General features: G+C 45.3%; 1 protein-coding gene across 11 annotated transcripts in view; it reads left to right on the top strand.

Moving 5' to 3' along the window:
* Positions 1-19,519, top strand: part of COBL (cordon-bleu WH2 repeat protein) — a 296,069-nt gene that overhangs the window by 156,767 nt on the left and 119,783 nt on the right. For all 11 annotated transcript variants that reach the window (XM_086398046.1, XM_086398048.1, XM_086398045.1 and 8 more), the window contains one exon: positions 6,387-6,569. In XM_086398046.1, coding sequence (XP_086254172.1) covers positions 6,387-6,569 — 183 coding nt within the window. The remainder of the gene's footprint in view (positions 1-6,386; positions 6,570-19,519) is intronic.

Raw genomic sequence — 19,519 nt, 5'->3', positions numbered from 1 at the left:
TCCTGAGGAGTTCAATTCATTTCCTTGGGCCTCAGCTTTTCTCCCCATTAAAACTCTAAAACCATGCCATCCTAAGAATATCTGGTCTAATTTAGAAGCATGTGATGCTGATAAAATCGTTGATGGCTATTTCAGATTGTACTTACTATAACCAAAATATTTTCCTCAATATTTAGGCCAAAACCTCTGTCTGAATGCCTCACCAACCATGTCAAAAGGTCTCCTTATGCTTGATTCTCGCAAGGTAGTCTTTTTTTTTTTGCCAGAATGAACAATTTTGAGAAATGGGAACAAATAACTCTTCATCCTTACTTCTTTATGAAACCATTTTTTAAAGTTTTTATTGAATTTGTGGCAGTATTGCTTCTGTTTTATGTTTTGACTTTTTGGCTGCAAGGCATGTGAGATCTAAGCTCCTCCGGCAGGGATTGAACCCACACCCCCAGCACTGGAAAGTGAAGTCTTAACCACTGGACCACCAGGGAGGTCCCAGAAACAATTTAGACAGAAATGTTTCAAGTACAGCATTGCCCCATTTATCTCAGAAGCATATTCTAGTCAGAGTTCACAGCGCCCTTCCTGTTTCTAGGGACAGAGGCCCCCTTCAGCTGTGACATGGATGCCTGTAGAGTTGCCTGAGGCGGGTGATGTCAGCAACTGCAGCGGAGGATACAGTGGGGCCCACACAGATACGGTGATGCTCACCTTGGGCACTCCCAGTGTCCTGCCCAGTGGATTATGAGTAAATGAGTAAAGAGGAGAACCTGCTCTTTGCAGTCCCTGTGAACCCAAGAATCATTCCAGGGAGACCCAGCACTCCCAGAGCCTTCCCCAGCACTATAGGGAGCTGTCACGGCAGTGCTGGCCCCGTGGAGACCACTCTGCCTGCATGGATGGTCCCGATAGGTTAGGGGCAGAACTAATTCTTAAGGCCGAACCTACAGTCACCCACCCACGCCTAGGAGCTCACAGCTTCTCAGGATGGCTGCTTGGAAAACCCTCAGGGTTTGTGCCTCTCCCCAGAGAGAAGCCAAGGGAGTTTGTGTCAGTGAAACAAATGTCGCTGGTGTGTCAGCAGAACAAAGGGTGTTGCAGTCATCACGTCGTCACATTACAGCCACCCAGATGTAAGGGAAATTGGGATGGAAACAGGATCCCCACCATTAAACCAGCAGACACTGCAGCCACCCACAAGGCAGACCCTGAGAAGACTCAGGATGAGAAAACTCCACAGGAAGCTGGCTCCAGGTAGCTGAGGTAGATGTCCAAGGGATGATTTCAGTGAGCCAGACTCTTGCATCTTCCCATATAAAGAGCAGCGTGATGTCCGGTTCTCCTTAATTAACGGCACTCTTTTGATGTTTCGAGTTGCAAAAATCCCTATATATTCTGGCTCCTCCCACCTTAGCTCTTCTGAGCAGTCTGTCAGAGCTCTCAGAAGGGCTGTGTCCCAGGCTTAAGTCCTCAGTTTTGTCTACTGAATAAAACATAATTCTCAACTTTTCAGCTATGCATTTTTTTTCAGTTGAGCCATCCTGAGAACCCATGAGCTCCCAGGGGCGGGGGGTGGGGAAGGGGTGACTATAGGTTTGGCCTTAAGAATTAGCTCTGCCCCTAACCTACTGAGACCATCACTGCAGGAACAGTGGTCTCCACGGTTGTTGTTCTGGCTGCAATGACAACATTTCAAACAAAAACAAATATACGTATTTAACTCAAAATTAGATATCTATGGCAAAATCAACAGATCCCAAAGCTGTTTCCCAATCCTCAACCTCCAGCTGTGCGTGAGAGATGGGATCAAATTATCATCTTAATTTTTTTTAGTATTTGTTCATGTATGTGGCTCCACCGAGTCTTAGTTGAGGCGTGTGGGATCTTCGATCTTCAGTGAAGGCACATAGGGTCTTCAGTTGCAGCTTGTGTAATTTTAGCTGTGGCATGCAGACTCTTAGTTTCAGCATGCAGGATCTAGCTCCCTGACCAAGGCCCCCTGACCTGGAAGCTGGGAATCTGAGCCACCGGACCACCAGTGAAGTCCCATCTTATCATTTTATACTGAAGGTAATAAATCCGTAGGCTGTCAGTGGTGGTGGGAATTCATGGCATTAGTACTGTTTCCCATCTGACTAGCCCTCCAGTGACCGCAAAGGAGGTGTACACCCCACAGTCTGAAGTCCCACGAGTTCTGGGTCCTAAAGGTTGGTGTAAGGCAAATGCAGAGAAAAAGAAAGCAAGCTGGGCAGTCAGGCAAGAAAAGGGGAATTTATTAGAGGGAAAAGAGAGGGTGACTGGCCCTTAAGGAGAACCAGTGTCCTCCATTTCTGACGGGGTCTTTCTTATGCCCCACCAATGAAAAATTCTCTGAAGGGATGGTTAAATTTTAGCCTGTAGTTGAGTCCTGTGGTCACGGAGCCAGAGGTCTGGACCTCCTGGTGGAGATTGTAGCTGGTGGTCTCATAGCTTTGAGAAGGTAGGGCCAGTGAGAAAACAGAATGTCTTTTGGGCAGTTTGGTCAGTCTCGAGGATCACTGATTTTATTCTCTGTTTGCGAGGTCAACATAATGAGCCATCTTAACAATGAGACCTCTTATGGGCCCTGTCAGTAGGGTTTTCTTTATTCCCGTTTTCATTATCCATTGCTCTTTCTTAATGATTTATTGGGCTTCCATCACAGGAGAAAAAAACTAAGAAAATCTGATGTGACTATGAAAGCCAGAACCTGTGAATTTTTCTGCCAACCTTTGTAGGAAGGTATGACTCACTCCCCTATGAGAAACGGATTTGATTTTTTTTTTTTTAATGATATTGAACAGTTTGGACAAGAGCAGGAAATGAGATCCCTCCTGCAGGCAAGCCGTGGTCTGTTCCCCGTGAAACTTGGCCACTGCGCAGCAGGAGAAAACCCAACTGGAACAGGAGGCGTGGACCAGGCTGTCTAGACCCCAGGCTACATGGGCCACAGTGCGGTTTACCATCTTATTTTACACTGATATGAATTGGCCTCCCAAACGACATCCAGTACTTAGCAATGTTTCTATCCAAATTATTCTGTGGATTTTTTTTTTCTTTATTGTGTGCGCAAATTCCAGGAGTGGGGAAAGAAGGAAACGAGTTAAACCACAAATATCCTCTGGGCAGCCAAGATGTTTTGGCCGCCCCTGGATTGAAAATTGAGAAGCGTTGCTGTGTTTCAGCATTGAGAGGGCTCGGTGGACCGAGAACTAGGGGACACCGACACTGAGGGTGTGAAGCGTGGGCTGGGTTTGGGAGAGAGCTGTGTGTGCTCTGTAGAACAGAGTTGGCTAAAAGACCTGTGGTGTCGGAACTCAGCTCTGTTCCAGAGACGTGGACCCTGTGAAGCCCGTCAGTGACGGGTGTCAGGACTGGAGACAGCCAGGATCGGTGGCCCTGGGCTCCAACTCTCTGCTGTCAAGGCCATCTCTCTGTGGCCCTGATGAGATCATTCTTACCAAAAATACTTATCAAAGGAGGGAAACCACATATATGGGACACATCTAACGTGACAGAAACACGCTGGGTGCTGACAGCAACTTTGAAGTGAGTGGAAGGTCCTTCGTTTTAAAGATGGAGCTGTTCCTGCTTGTGTGTGCAGGGTGGGCGCTGAGGCAGCCCCCCCACTTCAGGAAAGAGTTGACAGACTCAGAAGTCCTGGTGCTCTTAAGGGCAGCAGGGTTACAGAGGAAGAGCCTGAAATAGATATAAAATAGATGCGCTGTGAAGTGCTTTTAACAGAGTGTCTGCACAGAGCCGGGAACATGCTTGGGGCACTGAAGGGACCAAAGTGAGTTCAAAGAGGCGCTGAGGCTTCTGCCAGGCAGGCATAGTTGTGGTGAGGACTGAGGCAAGAAGGACTGGCAGTGCCAGTGTAGACAGGGAAGAGGGAAGAAAAGCAATTAGGGTCAGGAATGCGAGGCGCCCTGTCACAAAGTCCATGTTTAAGGGATGCCAATGGGTCTGGGCATGCTCCAGAGATGCAGGCAGTGGATAGGGTTCTCTGCTGTGCTTCACAGGCCTTAACAAACCTCTACAGCATGAGTTTGTATCCTCTCGAATGGGGTGGGGGGCATGTGAGTGAGCCAGCCCCCCTCCAGTGGGGGCATGCGAGCGAGCCAGCCCTTCAGTGTAACGCACGCCCAGCTCCAGACTTGGGTCAGCGTAGCCCTTGCTCTGGTTTGCTTCATTTACCATCCAGACCCAGCATTGTTGAGTGCAGTTAAGTTCTTTTGTCTTTTTCTGTGTTCACAGTTGCAATGGAGGTACGTGTAAGGTAGATGGAAGTATTTAAGAGTTCATTTTGCATTGGCTCATTTGCTTAGTAGGAGATTTCCCTGGTGGCTCAGCGGTAAGGAATCTGCCTGCAGTACAGAAGATGTGGGCTCAATCCCTGGGTCAAGAAGATCCCCTGGAGAAGGAAATGGCAACGCACTCCAGTATTCTTGCCTGGGAAATCCCATGGAGGAACCTGGCAGTCTACAGTCTACAGTCTACAGTCAATGGGGTCACTAAAAAGTCAGACGTGACTTAGTGACTGCTTAGTACACATCTGACGTCTGCAAAACTGGAGGATTTGGGAGAAACAACTGACATTTTTTCTTTACATTTTTATGTGGGAGCCTGGGTTTAGTTTTCTGGGTGTAGGGCTCTTTCCTGTGGGTCCCTGACCTGCTATGGGGATTCTGCTTTTGATGATCAGTATGTTTGATAGCGTCTTGCAGGAAAGCATGAATTGACATAAGAAGCAGGGATTCCACTTTCCTTTGATGTTAATATTTAAGTACAAGAAAATCTGAGTCTCAAAAATCTTCTCAGGAAACTGAATACTGATGTAATTGGCAGAACAGAATAGGCTGAGGGCACGTCTTACAGGGCTGCTATTGAGTGGTGAGTTTTCTTTCTATATTTATTTCAAATGTGGTGAGCTGATGGCTCACCCACAAGTTCCTGCTGTGAAATGTAAGGCAGATCTGCCCACCCACTCACTCCTGCTTGTGTGGACTCAAGGGCCCACCAGTTACCACGAGCTGCTGGGAGCCTGGGACTCGGCTATGACTGCAAAAAGGGAATGGCCACTGTCCTCATGGGGCTCACACCGTAACGGGGGAGAAAAAAAACCATACAAATGCATAATGACCGTAACAGCACATACTGGATGCTCACTTTGTGCCTTGAACTCTCTTTAAGCCTCTTTCACCTATTGTAACCCATTTCATTCTCACCATTTCTCTGGGATGGAGGTACTATTATTGATCTCAATTTTGCAGGAGATAAACTGAGGCAGAGAGAAGTTACGAAACCTCTCCAAGGTCACCCAGCTTATCAGTGGCAAAGTCACGAGTCCCGGCAGTGTGTCCCCTCATCTGCGGCCTGACCACTCCACTGGCCCTCAGTGTGCACCGCGTGGAGTGGAGACGCTGGTTCTGGGTCCCCCTCATCTGCAGCCTGACCACTCCACACACTGGCCCTCAGTGTGCACCTCGTGGAGTGCAGACGCTGGTTCTGGGGAGGGTCAGGGCAGGACAGAGGGCATAGAAGGGTAAGGGATGGGCATCCATTTTGGTTTTAATTTGGAATTAGACTGCTAGTTATCTAAATGCTCTTCCCTGCACTAACACTTGCATTATTCCACTAAATAGAACCTAGGAGGAAGAACTGAAAAAAATACATATATATGCCTTTAGTCTGCTCCCTGGATATAGACGTTGCTCCTTGGGAGCAATTAACTAGGGTGTTAGGTTGAATTTGTTTTCAGTTAATTAGGGATCTGTCATGAAGTACTGCATTTGATGGTCACATGAAATATCCAGGGCAGGCTGTTTATACTGCCCTGTCAATTATTTGGAACTTCCCCAAATTAGGAGAAACCTAAGCCCCTTCCAGGCAGGGGGTGAGATGCTGCTCCAGACGGCCAAGATGCGCTGCTTCTGCGTTCCAGGAGAAACACACCTGTTGATCTGTTCCTTCCCCTTCTCAGCATCTAAGTACTCGGTCTGATGGCAGGTCACAAATTTAAGGAGGCAAATTCATCACTGTAGGTGGGTCGAGAGTTTTCCATGATTCTCGCTGGTAAGAATTCCTCATACAGATTTAAACAGTCTTGCTGTTTCCTTCACGATTAGCAAAATAAACCTCATACCAGGAACCTGTCCTGTAATGGGGTCTGTGGTCACTTTCCCTGGAGAGTGAAAATAGAAGGGTTTTGCTCTCAAACAAAGGTTTTGTGATTCAAACATTGTTTGTCTGTAAAAACGATGATGGAGAAGCTCTGATGGGCGTTGGGTGTTCAGTTTTCATCTCTGAGCAGTCAAGCATCCAGAAGCATCTCAGAGTGATGCAGGTTTTCTATTTGTCTCTTCCTCCGACAGGGCTGCTTGACGACCCCGAACTCCCCGTGTGTGAATCCACGTTCCGTTATCCTGGGTCCATCCCTCTCTCTTGGCAACATCTCAGGGGTGTCGGTCAAGTCGGACCTGAAGAAGCGCCGGGCACCCCCTCCTCCAACCCTGCCCCGCGCAGGGCCACCTGTGCAAGACAAGACATCAGAAAAGGTAGGGAGAGGGCATCACGTGGACCAGCTAAATGAACCTGTGAGTTCTCTGGAAGGTCCCTGTGTGCAGTGTCATCCTTCAAGCTTGTGGCTCTAGCAACAAGATGGCTCAGGGTGAAAATGTAAGCTTTATTTAGAAGTCTAGGTGAGGTGCTACATTGCTTCAATTAGGGAAGATCAGAAACTATTTTTGTGCCTTCAGTTCTTAAAGGCTTAGACTTGTTGATTAACATTTATCATTAGCTTTGAAATTTAGAGCATGATTGCTTAATGAGAAAATTGCAAGCTCTGTAAGAAATCTGAAGTGTGTTTAAGATAGGAATGACACATAATATTAATGTAATATAGGTGCCCAAATAATCTACATTCACAGCAAAGCTGAGAAGGTGTTTGCATTAGAAATTGGTTTGTACATGACATAACATCTATTTAGGGAGGCCTTGTATCTGTGGAACCTTCAAAGCAGAGTGACTTTGCATATGACTCTCTCGTGGTGACCGGCAGAGCCTGCATCCTCATAGCTGGCATCTTCCTCTGGGCTTCTTCCTTCATCTGCCTGATGATGTGCCTTGAAACACTATTTGAAATATCAGATGCTCCCTTTCCAGGGGCCAGGACATTATTTGACAAGTTTCCTGGCTTAAAGTGTGACATGGAAAAAGATTATTTGGGTGGGGTTTGGGAAGAATGACACCCTGCTGTGGTCAAGATGGACAGTGTGCTCTGGGCTCTTCCAGAGTTGAGCTCCCTGGGCAGCAGCAGGTCTGCTCCATACAGACTCTGAGATACAAGCTGGTCGGCAGTGTAAAGAGAAGGGCGAGTGATTCCTCATTGAACTGAGATGGTTCCTGGAATTGCCCCATGAATGGGGACATTTACATGGAGCCCCTTTAAGCCCAGCTCTCCTCCAGCAGGAGCTGACTCTCTTCACACTTTTCCTCCTACTCAGTGGTGTCACTTGGCTGACCCATGCCTGTTCATCTCATCCTTGGCATCACACCCTGTGAGTCTTGAGGTCCAGGTTCTTTGAGGCTTATTCATAAACTGACTTTACTTAAAATGAATTAGAAACCAGGTCTATACCTTCCAGAGGGAAAGTGTGACCCCTGTATCGTGGTTAGCAGTCATGTAAGTGGCTCTGCGGCAGTGTCGTGATTTCTCACTTCTTTCCTTCCTGGCCTGGTTACCTGTCTATCTGTGTATCCATCTGTCTACTCATCGGTCACCTCTCTCAGTCCCTCCAGGGGTGTTCTTTATCCTTGATCTCAGAGACATCCGGTGCCCATCTACTGGCTCTTCCAGCCACAGCCCTTGAAATTTGTCTGAAAAGCCTGTAACGCAGTGCATTTTAGATGAAGTGTTTTGATTTGTGATCAAACTGGGATCCACTGGAGGAGGGAATGGCAAACCATCCCAGTATATTTGCTGTGAGAACTTCATGAGTTGTATAAAAGGCCCAAAAGATGAGTCCCCCAGGTGTCCAGTATGCTACTGGGGAAGATTGAAGGAGAATTACCAATAGCCCCAGAATGAATGGCTGGGCCAAAGCGGATACTATGCTCAGTTATGGATATGTCTGGTGATGAAAGTAAAATCTGACGCTGCAAAGAACATATTGCATAGGAACCTGGAATGTTAGGTCCACGAATTAAGGAAAATTGGATGTGGTCAAGCAGCAGATGGTAAGAATAATCATCGACATTCTAGGAATCAGTGAACTAAAATGAACGGGAATGGGCAAATTTAATTCATATGACTATTTTATCTACTATTGTGGGCAAGAATCCCATAGAAGAAATAGAGTAGCCCTTATAATCAGCAAAAGAGTCTGAAATACAGTACTTGGATGCAACGTCAAAAATGCCAGAATGATCTCGGTTCGTTTCCAAGGCAAGCCATTCAACATCACAGTAATCCAAGTCTATGCCCCTCGGATGGTGAAGAAGCTGAAGTTTATCAGTTCTATGAAGACCTAGAAGACCTCCTAGAACTAACACCTAAAACAGATGTTCCATTCATCATCAGGGATTGGAATCCAAAAGGAGGAAGTCAAGATATACCTGGAGTAACAGGCAAGTAATGGAACAAAATGAAGCAGGGCAAAGGTTAACTGAATTCTGCCAAGAGAATGCTCTAGTGATAGCAAATACCCCTTTTCAACAACATAGGAGACGACTTTACACATGGACATCACCAAATGGTCAATATCAAGATCAAATTGATTATATTCTTTGTACCTGAAGATGGAAAAGCTGTATCAAGTCAGCAAAAGCAAGATCCGGAGCCTACCCGGAGCACAGACCATCAGTTTCTCATAGCAAAATCCAGGCTTAAACTAAAGAAAACTGGGAAAAACAATAGGCCAGCCAGGTGTGACTTAAATCCCGTATGAATCCGCAGTAGCGGTAATGAATACATTCAAGGGACGAGATCCAGTTAACAGTGTGCCTAAAGAACTATGGACAAAGGTCTGTAATATTGTACAGAAGGTGGCGAGCAAAACCATCCTGAAGAAAAAGAAAAGCAACAGTCAAAGTGGCTATCTGAGGAGGCTTTACAAATAGCAGAAGAACAAAGAGAAGTGGAAAGCAAGGAGAGAGGGAGAAGCATCTCCAGTTAAATGCAGAGTTGCAAAGGTCGCTAGGAGAGACAGGAAGGCCTTCTTTGACGAGCAGTGCTTAATAATAGAAGGAAACAGCAAACAGGGAAAGACTGGAGATCTCTTGAGGAGCATTGCAAACATCATGGAAGCGTTCTGCCCAAAGATGGGCACAATAAAGGATAAAAATGGTAGAGACCCAGTAGATACTGAAGAGATCAAGAAGAGATGGAAAGAATACATGGAAGAACTGTACAAAAAAGATCTTAATGAACCGGATTACTACAATAGTATAGTTAGTCCCCCAGAGCCAGACATTCTGGAGTGCTAAGTGGGCCTTAAGAAGCACTGCTGTTAATAAATCTAGTGGATGTGATGAAATTCTGAATTTAAGAATTCAGATTCTTAAAGGATGATGCCATCAAGGTTTTGCATTCATTATGTCAGTCAATCTGGAAGACCCAGCCGTAGCCACAGGACTGGAAAAGGTCAATCCTCATCCCAATACCCAAGAAGGGTAGTACCAAAGAATATGCTACCTATCAGACAATTGCATTCATCTCCCATGCTAGTAGGGCTTCCCGTGCTAGTAAGGCCATGCTTAAAATCTCGCATGCTAGGCTTCAGCATTCTGTGAACCAGGAATTTCCAGGTCTCCAAGCTGGGTTTAGAGAAGGAAGAAGAGCTAGAGATCAAATTGAAAACATCTGCTGGATTATAGAGGAAGCAATTCCAGAAAAAAAACAGCAATGCCAACAAAGGCCCATCTAGTCCAGGCTGTGGTTTTTCCAGTGGTCATGTGTGGATGTGAGAGCTGGGCCGTAAAGGAAGCTGAGCGCTGGAGAATTGATGCTTTTGGACTGTGGTGCTGGAGAAGACTCTTGAGAGTCCCTTGGACTGCAAGGAGATCAAACCTGTCCACCCAAAAGGAAATCAATCCTGAACATTCATTGGAAGGACTTATGCTGAAGCTGAAGCTCCAATACTTTGGCCACCTAATGCAAAAAACTGACTGTTAGAAAAGACCCTGATGCTGGGAAAGATGGAGAGCAGAAGGAAAAGAGGGTGTTAGAGGATGAGATGGCTGGATGGAAACCCTTAGGTTTTCATATTTTTAAACACTTTTTTCTTATCAATAAGTTCATTTTTACAGTAGGACCTTATTGTTTATCTGTCCTATATATACTAGCTTATATTTGCTAATCCCAACTCCCAATCCTTCCCTTCCCCAGCCCCTCCGCCCTGGGAACCACACATCTGTTCTCCATGTCTGTGAATCCGATTCTGCTTCGTAGCTGTGTTCATTTGTGCTGTATTTTAGATTCTACATAAAAGTGATGTCCTATGGTGTTCTTTCTCTGTCTGACTTCCTTCTCTCAGTATGACACTCTCTAGGCCCATCATGTTGCTGCAGATGGCACTATCTCACTCTCTATGGCTGATAGTATTCCACTGTGTGTGTGTACCACATCATCTTTATCCATTCATCATTATGGACATTTAGGTTGTTTCCATGCCTTGGCTATTGTAAACAGTGCTCCAAAGCTTTGGGGTGCATGTATTTTTTAATATAGTTTTCTCTGGATCTGCACCCCAGATGGGGATGGCTAGATAATATGCAAACTCTACGTTTAGTTTCTTAAGGAACCTCCATGCCGTTCTCCATAGTGTCTGCACCAACTTACATTCCTGCCAACAGTGTAAGAGGGCTCCCTTTTCTCCACACCCTTTCCAGTATTTATTGTTGGTAGACTTTTTGATGATGGCTCTTCTGACTGGTGTGAGGTGATGCCTCATTGCAGTTTGGATTTGCATTTCTCTACTAATTAGCAATGTTGAGCATCTTTTCATGTACATCTCATCTTTGGAGAAATGTCTATTTAGGTCTTCTGCCCATTTTTCAATTGGGTTATTTGTCTTTTTTTTACTGAATTGTAGGAGCTGTTTATGTATTTTGGAAATTAACCCCTTGCTGGTTGCATCATTTGCAAATATTTTCTCCCAGTCCATAGATTGTTTTTTCATTTTGTTTATGGTTTCCTTAGCTATGCGGCCTCAACATTTTTTTAAAAATTTGTTCCATCCAGAGAAGGTGTTATGTTTTTCAGATTTTAATGTACTTATACAGAGTGGATAAAGTCGACCTGAGTGGGAAAATGTGTATGAAGTAGAGAATCAGGAATTCTGAATGAAAAATAAATAGTACTTGTATACCCTACAGGATGAATAGAGCTCCCTCTGAGGCAATAAAAGCTTTTTTTTTTTTTTTAACTGAAATCTGTTTTATTTGGCCCAGAATGAGTGGAGAAATTGGCTCACAGCAGCCATCTCCTTTTTTAAGTATGTGAGTGGCATATGGATTCAATTTAAGCATTTGCTATGAACAGGCTTCTTTTTTTTTTTTTTCTTTTTAAATGAAAAGATTTTGTTATTTACTAATTTCTGGGAAAGGAACCCAAAAATGTATTGTCATCTTTGGGGAAGAACGTCAATTCCTTCTTCCTGAACTTCCTTCCATATAAAGATAAGATGTTTATTTGGAAAGCCTTATTTATGTGCAACTGCTACTAACATGAATATCCTAAATCAGGAGGAAAGGATTATTTTCAAGGACATGACTAGTTTATAGGAAAATGGGAACCCTTAGGTTTTCATATTTTTAAACACTTTTTTCTTGTCAAGTAGTAAAAGACACTTACTCCTTGGAAGAACAGTTATGACCAACCTAGATAGCATATTCAAAAGCAGAGACATTACTTTGCCAACAAAGGTCCATCTAGTCAAGGCTATGGTTTTTCCTATGGTCATGTATGGATGTGAGAGTTGGACTGTGAAGAAAGCTGAGCACCAAAGAATTGATGCTTTTGAACTGTGGTGTTGGAGAAGACTCTTGAGAGTCCCTTGGACTGCAAGGAGATCCAACCAGTCCATTCTGAAGGAGATCAGCCCTGGGATTTCTTTGGAAGGAATGATGCTAAAGCTGAAACTCCAGTACTTTGGCCACCTCATGCAAAGAGTTGACTCATTGGAAAAGACTCTGATGCTGGGAGGGATTGGGGGCAGGAGGAGAAGGGGATGACAGAGGATGAGATGGCTGGGTGGCATCACTGACTCAATGGACGTGAGTCTGAGTGAACTCCGGGAGTTGGTGATGGACAGGGAGGCCTGGCGTGCTGCGATTCATGGGGTCGCAAAGAGTCGGACACGACTGAGTGACTGAACTGAACTGAACTGAGTATTAAACATTCAGTACAGTCACCTCTTCCTATCTGTGGGTTCCCCATCCTCAGATTCAACCAATTGTGGATCCAAAAAAAAAAAAAAAATCCAGAAACTTTCACAAAGCAAAGTTTCCATTTGCTGGCAACTGTTTGCGTAGCATTTACATTGTATTATTATGTCATCTAAAGATCCCCCGAAGGAGGGCATGACAACCCACTCCAGTGTTCTTGCCTGGGAAATCCCATGGACAGTGAAGCCTGATGGGCTACAGTCCATGGGTTGCAAAGAGTCAGACATGAATGAATGACTAACACTTATCTAGAGATGACATCTAGAGATGATTTAAGTACACAGGGGGATGTGCACAAGTTATATGCATATACTTCAGACTTCAGCCCCTGAGCATTTTGGTGTCTGAGAGGGTCCTGGAGTCCATCCTCCATGGAAACTGGGGGGCAATGTATTGACTTATTTGGATCTTAAAGGCAAAGTACTTTTAGCCATCTTCCAGGTCAATTGAAACTTTAAAAAATGTAATGTTTGTCATAGAAATTGTTATCCCATTATACATTCATGATTTGAGTCTTTGTTTTTTCTAAAAGTACTTTTCAAGAATGTTTTCCCAGAGGTGTTTGAGCCAGTGAGAGAAATGCATGGCGTCCTTGTCCAAGCCAGTCAGCAGAAAGATCAGGGAGATGGGTGAAGCCCTGTGTCATTTGCAGAAGGAAGTGGAACTACTCACTGCCTCAGATCTTCACCTCTCGTCTCAGTGCCTTGAGTGAAGTTTTCATTACTCGGGATGTTCAGATAGGAATGATATACCTTAGGGCACCCCATGCCAAGTCAGTATTTTTCAAGTTTGAGTGAGCCTCAGAATCATCCCAAAAGGGCTTGTGAAAACATGTTTACCTTGGTTCCACCTTGAGGGTTTCTGATTCAGTAGTTCTGGGGTGGGGCCTGAGAATTCAAGGTTCACCAGGTTCCCAGGTGAACCCCACTTTGAGAACCAATACTGCATAGACCTCTCCCTTCCCCACCTGTCTGCCCAATCAGATGTGAGAGCAGTGTTTCTACTCAATAGAAGTATTTTTTTAAACAGATCTGGAGAGAGTCTTCCATTGAAATATTACTATCATCCTGCACCATTAGCTGAGGCCTAAAGTAATTTATTGAATTGGGCAAAAAGTTTGTTCAGGTTTTTCCATAACATCGTGCAAAAAACTCTGAATGAACTTTTTGGCCAAGCCAGTGTGCGGCGACATGAGCAGGTCCCACTTCTTCTCACTGGGATCCAGGAAGGTTCACGTGAATCAACAGAGGAACAACTTGTTCTGGGTGGGATCTTTCTCTCTCTTCCATGTGTGAGGTCTAAACTGTCCTCCCCGCACCTCACTCCAGGCTGGTGTGACCCCTTGCCCTGCCCCTTTTCCAGGGGCCGGCATTCCTGCCTGCTAGTCTGTGTTTGAGACAGAGCAAGTCTTAGAGGCTGACCAAGGTGACTTGCCTTCCTATGCAGATATTTCTACCCTGAGGCTGCCCTGGGATCAGTATGGGCTCAGATCGTGGGTGGGGAACACAGGTACCTGGGTGGATATCCTTCCGCTCACTCGCTGGTCCCCGGTTTCCTCCTCTGCAAAATGAAAGAAGGAAAAGTGAAAGTGAAGTCGTGTCCGACTCTTTGTGACCCCATGGACTGCAGCCTACCAGGCATCTCCGTCCATGGAATTTTCCAGGCAAGAATACTGGAGTGGGTTGCCATTTCCTTCTCCAGGAGATCTTCCTGACCCAGGGATTGAACCTGGGTCTCCCTCCTTGTGAGCAGACGCTTTACCCTCTGAGCCACCAGGGAAGTACTGCAAAATGGGAATGATCTGAACAGCCACCCCAGGCACGCAGAGAAGAGGTCAGAGCAAGGACCCTGGAGCTGCTTCCTGGATTCAGATCCCAGCAGCTCTGTCATTGCTGGGAACGTGACCTTGGCAGCTTACTCCACTTTTGAGCCTTGTTTTCTTAGGTGTGCAGACTGCTCCGCAGAATGGAGGTGAGAGCTGGACCCAGCACCCTGGGGAGTGGAGGAGCCAGAGGGTCTGGACAGCCCCCCCTCCCCAAAAGTTTGCCTTAACCAAGTGGCAGATTGTATTGAAAAATCAAACTTTATTGCTAGAGATATCAATTGTGAAAAGGGGCCAAGCCCCTGAGGCAGGCTTACTCTGTTAAAGGATGCCTCCTTATCTGGGTGGCATTTTCCCCTCTGGGCACAAACCTGATATACCCCATTTATTAGCTCACACCTTCGAGGGCTGCAGAGGGAACACTTGTCATCCCTTGGGAGCCCCTGCTTGAGAAGAAGAGACTAGTACAGAGTTGTGCTTCTTACTCAGGTGACTCAATTCACCTATTAAAGCAAGAAACAACCCCATGAGCCACAGTGGTCCACATCTCATTTGTGTGACCCCTGGCGGTTTAATGAGAGCTTTATTTCACTTTTAACCTCTGTCCATTGATTAAAAGTAGTAACTTGTAGAAGTCTGCTAAAACAGTGCTGTGTCTAATTTTAGCGGTCATCATCTACAAACTTGGAATAAACAGCTAGCCATTAATTTATGCAGCCAATATCCAGTTATTATACACCTGCTTTTATGATAATTACAACTGTGAATCTTTTTATAAGTGGAAGTAATTCAAAAAATATTTTGGTTATTCAAGCTTTCTTGCTTCCTATATTATTTGAATTATGGCATTCATTATGCTCAGCTCCATATAATCCAACATGACAGTGTGTTTGTACATTATCTCCAGTTTATTGCCTTGAGATGAAAATAACTTGTGATGTTAACTATTAAGCTGAGAGATGAGGGAGACTTGTGTTATGATTGGTTATTAGTATAACCCAAGATGGAACTTTCTATGAAATATATGCCTGTGTATTCAATAAATATTTTTGAACAGCTGCCTTGTGCACGGCCCTGCACTTGGAAACATGAATTGATATTCATTACTGTAATATCTCAGTCTAATGTACACTGAAGAACACAGTAGTTGGTGTAAAAAAAAAAATACGATATTTGCAAATGTTGGGAATTTAATGGAAATAGCTACATTTTCTGGATCTGGTAATTAGAATGTTATAGGAAGTCATAAAATTCTGCTGGCTAGACTCCCAAAGACACATTTCATCAAGAGCTGGGGTATTCGCCTGGCTGCGGTCAAGGTGTTCATCCATTGCGGTGGCTCTGCTCCGGCGGGTGTGGTCCTGACTCGCTCTGCCTCCCGGGCCAGAGCAGCGGGAAGGCCTGCGGCCGCCCTGATGGCCCTGGTTCCGGGCAATCTACGGGCAGCGGGGGCGTGGCCCTGGGAGGTCAGGCCACACAGCCAGCGGTCCCAGGTCCAGTCTCCTTTCCTGTTAGGACTGATGGTTTTTGCCTAGTGGAATGAGCATCCAGAAGATGCTGAGGCCCAAGTGATGCTTGCCTTGAAGTCATTGCTTGTCACCCTTCTGGCCTCCGCCTGTGAAGGCCCCTCTGTTTCCTATCACACAGCTCATGGCGGCGGTTCATTTGTTTCTGGAGAAGTGGATGATATTTGGTGACATTTTAGAAGTTATTTTTTGTAATAACTGAAGACCTTTGACTACAGCTGGCATGTCAGCAGCACCTCACACGTGCAGGGCTTGGCGGATGAGCTTCCTGCAGTGCTGGGCTGAAAAGGGAGGGAGGTGAATGGGGAGGGGCTCAGCAGAGAGGAGTGGTCCCTCAATTTGCCTTGTGCATCAGACGAGGCTCAGAAAGGGAGAGGCCCAGAAAGGGATGACGAGGACGAGGTCTCAGATCCACAGGCCCTCTCCTGCGTACACTTTCCATCCCACTTATCCATGAGTCCTGATCCAAATCCTGCCCTGCCCCAGCCCCCTTACTCCCAGTGCTCTGGTCCAGGCTCTCCTGAGTCCCAGGGAGGATTCCCGTTGCCATGGCCACCTCACTGGTCCCTGCATCTGCCCACCCTTCCCCGCTGGACTGCTCTCCACACCACTGCTAGGGCCACACTCGTCACAACAGGAGGAGGATCGTTCGTGACTTTTCTTAAGGCCTCTGACGGCTTCATCTCGGCCTGAGTCCCAGTGCTCCGGGCGGGTCACCGCCGGTGTCCCCAGCCCTCCGGCCTCCCCCTCCGTCTCCAGCAGGCCCTCCCATTCTCGCTGCCCCCACCCTGTCCGGTGTCCCCACCAGGCGCATCTCTGGGGCCCTTGCTCCATGTCACTCTCTGTGTCTTTCCCCTGTTCCGTTTGTCTTGTAGCCACTAATGTGTCAGCCCTGGAAGGAGGTTTTATTTCTTTATTCACTGACCTGTCTCCAACGTCTCACACCAAGCCATTCCATCAGTAAATGTTTACATTAACTATGTCATACATGTATCACTCATGTATCAGCTGCCTATCGATGGGCCCTCTCTAAGTGAAAAGCTCTGGGCACCGCGCCCCTCTGCCAGTCCATCTGTCTGCAGAGCCTTGGGAGGGCTGTTTCCTTTCCATTTTGTAGTGCCTTTCCCTCCAGTGGAGGTCAGGAACAGGACAGAGAGCACATTTTGTGTCCAGCTCGAGGTCAGTCCCTAACAATGTGGCTTCCCAGAGGAGCTGAGTGAACCCAACTCCCTGCCCTGGCCTCCTAGACCCCAGGCAGTAAAGCCCCTCCTCTGTCCTCCAGGAAGGAAGGGAGGCCTCCATCCAGCATCTCACCCTGGCAGACCTTGTAGCTCCTTCTATGTGTTGTCTCTGAGCTTTTGGGGAATGTTTCTTAGGAAAATTCAGAAGTCTTACTCAAACCAAGACACGCAAGCATCTTCTCCCCACAGCAGGGCCCCACTCCAGAGTTTGGATCCCAAGCAGGTGCAATGAGTGACTTCCTGCCCAAAGAAAACTCACTTTTCCCAACTGCATCCTCCCCATTAGCAGAGCACAAAGTCTCCTTGATTTGTTGGGGGCAGTGCATAGCCTTCTGCATGGCTTCTGTCCCTCTTCATTGGAGAAGGATCTGGTCCAAGACATTGTGATGCAGAATGCATCTTGCAGCGTTTGTGATTTCCCAGTTCAGGGTCTGTTAGGACTACCCTTGTTGTCAGCTCTTCTCAGAGAAATCCTCAGCAGAGGTCGGTGATGTGTTAGTATGTGAAGGGACCCCTGGTGACAGTCCAGAGAAGCCCACAGCACCTCATCCCTGCCCATGGTCTCAGCACACAGCACGGATCTGCTGTGCACTTGGCCAGTCCTGGGACAGTAACGTATCCCTCATTCAGTCCCAGGCTTCACTCACAGACAGGCAGCAGACCCCCATAAGCACTTGAGTAGCAGAGAGAAGTGTGCGCTAAGGAGACTCAGGGGAGACCACACAAACTTGTCTCCAGGCTCAGTAAATGAGTCATCTGTCTAGGGGGAGCTCTCCGGTGACCAGTCCAGAGAGACTGAGCTTTGTGTTTTGTTTAGGTTTGTTTCTTTTTTTAATCATATAGGTGTTGTTTCATTCTTTAATTTTTATTGGAGTTTAGCTGCTTTACAATGCATCAGTTTCTACCTTATAGCAAAGTGAATCAGCCATATGTATACATATATTCCTTCTTTTTTGGATTTCCTTCCCATTTAGGTCACCACAGAGCACTGAGTAGAGTTCCCTGTGCTATACAGTAGGATTACATTAGTTATCTATTTTATACATAGTAGTGTATATATGTCAATCACAATCTCCCCGTTACTCCCACCCTCCTTTTCCCCTTGGTGTCCATACTACATTCTTTCTCTACATCTGTCTCTATTTCTGCTTTGCAGATAAGTTCATCTGTTATCATTTTTCTAGTTTCCACATGTAAGTGATATTGTACAGTATTGTTTTTCTCTTACTTCACTGAGTATGGCAATCTCTAGGTCTATCCACATCTCTGCAAATTGCACAATATTCCATTGTATATGTGTATCACACCATATTTTTCCACTTCATCTACTGATAGACAAAATCTCTTTACAAAATTCAACACTCGTTTATAATAAAAACTCTCAGAAAGTGGGCAAAGAGGAAATCTACCTCAACATAATAAAAGCCATATATGACAAGTCCACAGCAAACATTATTCTCAATGGTGAAAAACTGAAAACATTTCCTCTAAGATCATGAACAAGACAAGGGTGCCTATTCTCTAAACTATTATTCAACATAGTTTTGGAAGTCCTAGCCATGGCAATCAGAAGAGAAAGAATAAAAGGAATACGAAGTGGAAAAGGACAGTTGAAACTATCACTGCTTGCAGATGACACAATAATATACATAGAAAACCCAAAAGATACTACCAGAAAATTACTAGAGCTAATCAGTGAATTTGGAAAAGTTGTAGGATACAAAATTAATGCAAGAAATCTCTTGCATTCCCATACACTAACAACAAAAGATCAGAAAAAGAAATTAAGGAAAATATACCATTTACTATTGCAATAGAAAGAGCAAAATATGAATAAACCTACATAAGGAGGCAAAGGACCTGTAAGATACTAATGAAAGAGATCAAATATGACACAAGCAAATGGAGAGCTATACCATGTTTTGGGGTTGGAAGAATCACTGTTGTGAAAATGGCTATTCTACCCAAAGCAGTCTAAAGATTTAATGCATTCCTTGTCAAATTACCAAGGGTATTTTTCACGAATTGGAAGAAAAAATTTTATAATTTGAATGGAAACACAAAAAGCAATCTTGAGAAAGAAAAACAGAGCTGGAGAATGCAGGCACCCTGACTTCAGACTATACTACAAAGCTACAATAATCAAGACAGTATGGTACTGGCACAAAAAACAGAAATATAGATTGATGGAACAGGATAGAAAACTCAGAAATAAACCCATGCACCTAGATTCACCTAAAGTATGACAGAAGAGGCAAGAATATACAATGGAGGAAAGACAGTCTCTTCAATAAGTGGTGCTGGGAAAACTGGACAGCGACATGTAAAAGAATGAAATTAGAACACTTCCTGTCATACACAAAAATAAACTCAAAATGGATTAAAGACCTAAATGTAATGCTATAAAACTATAAAACTCTTAGAGGAAAACAGAACATTCTTTAACACAAACCACAGCAAGATTTTTTTTG

The sequence above is a fragment of the Bos grunniens genome, chromosome 4 (genome assembly GCF_055505025.1).
Source record: "Bos grunniens cultivar Pamir isolate PY7600 chromosome 4, Bosgru_T2T1.0, whole genome shotgun sequence".
NCBI lineage: Eukaryota > Metazoa > Chordata > Mammalia > Artiodactyla > Bovidae > Bos > Bos grunniens.
The sequence above is the reverse complement of the archived record's forward strand: the minus strand, read 5'-3'. Positions and strand labels throughout refer to the sequence as shown.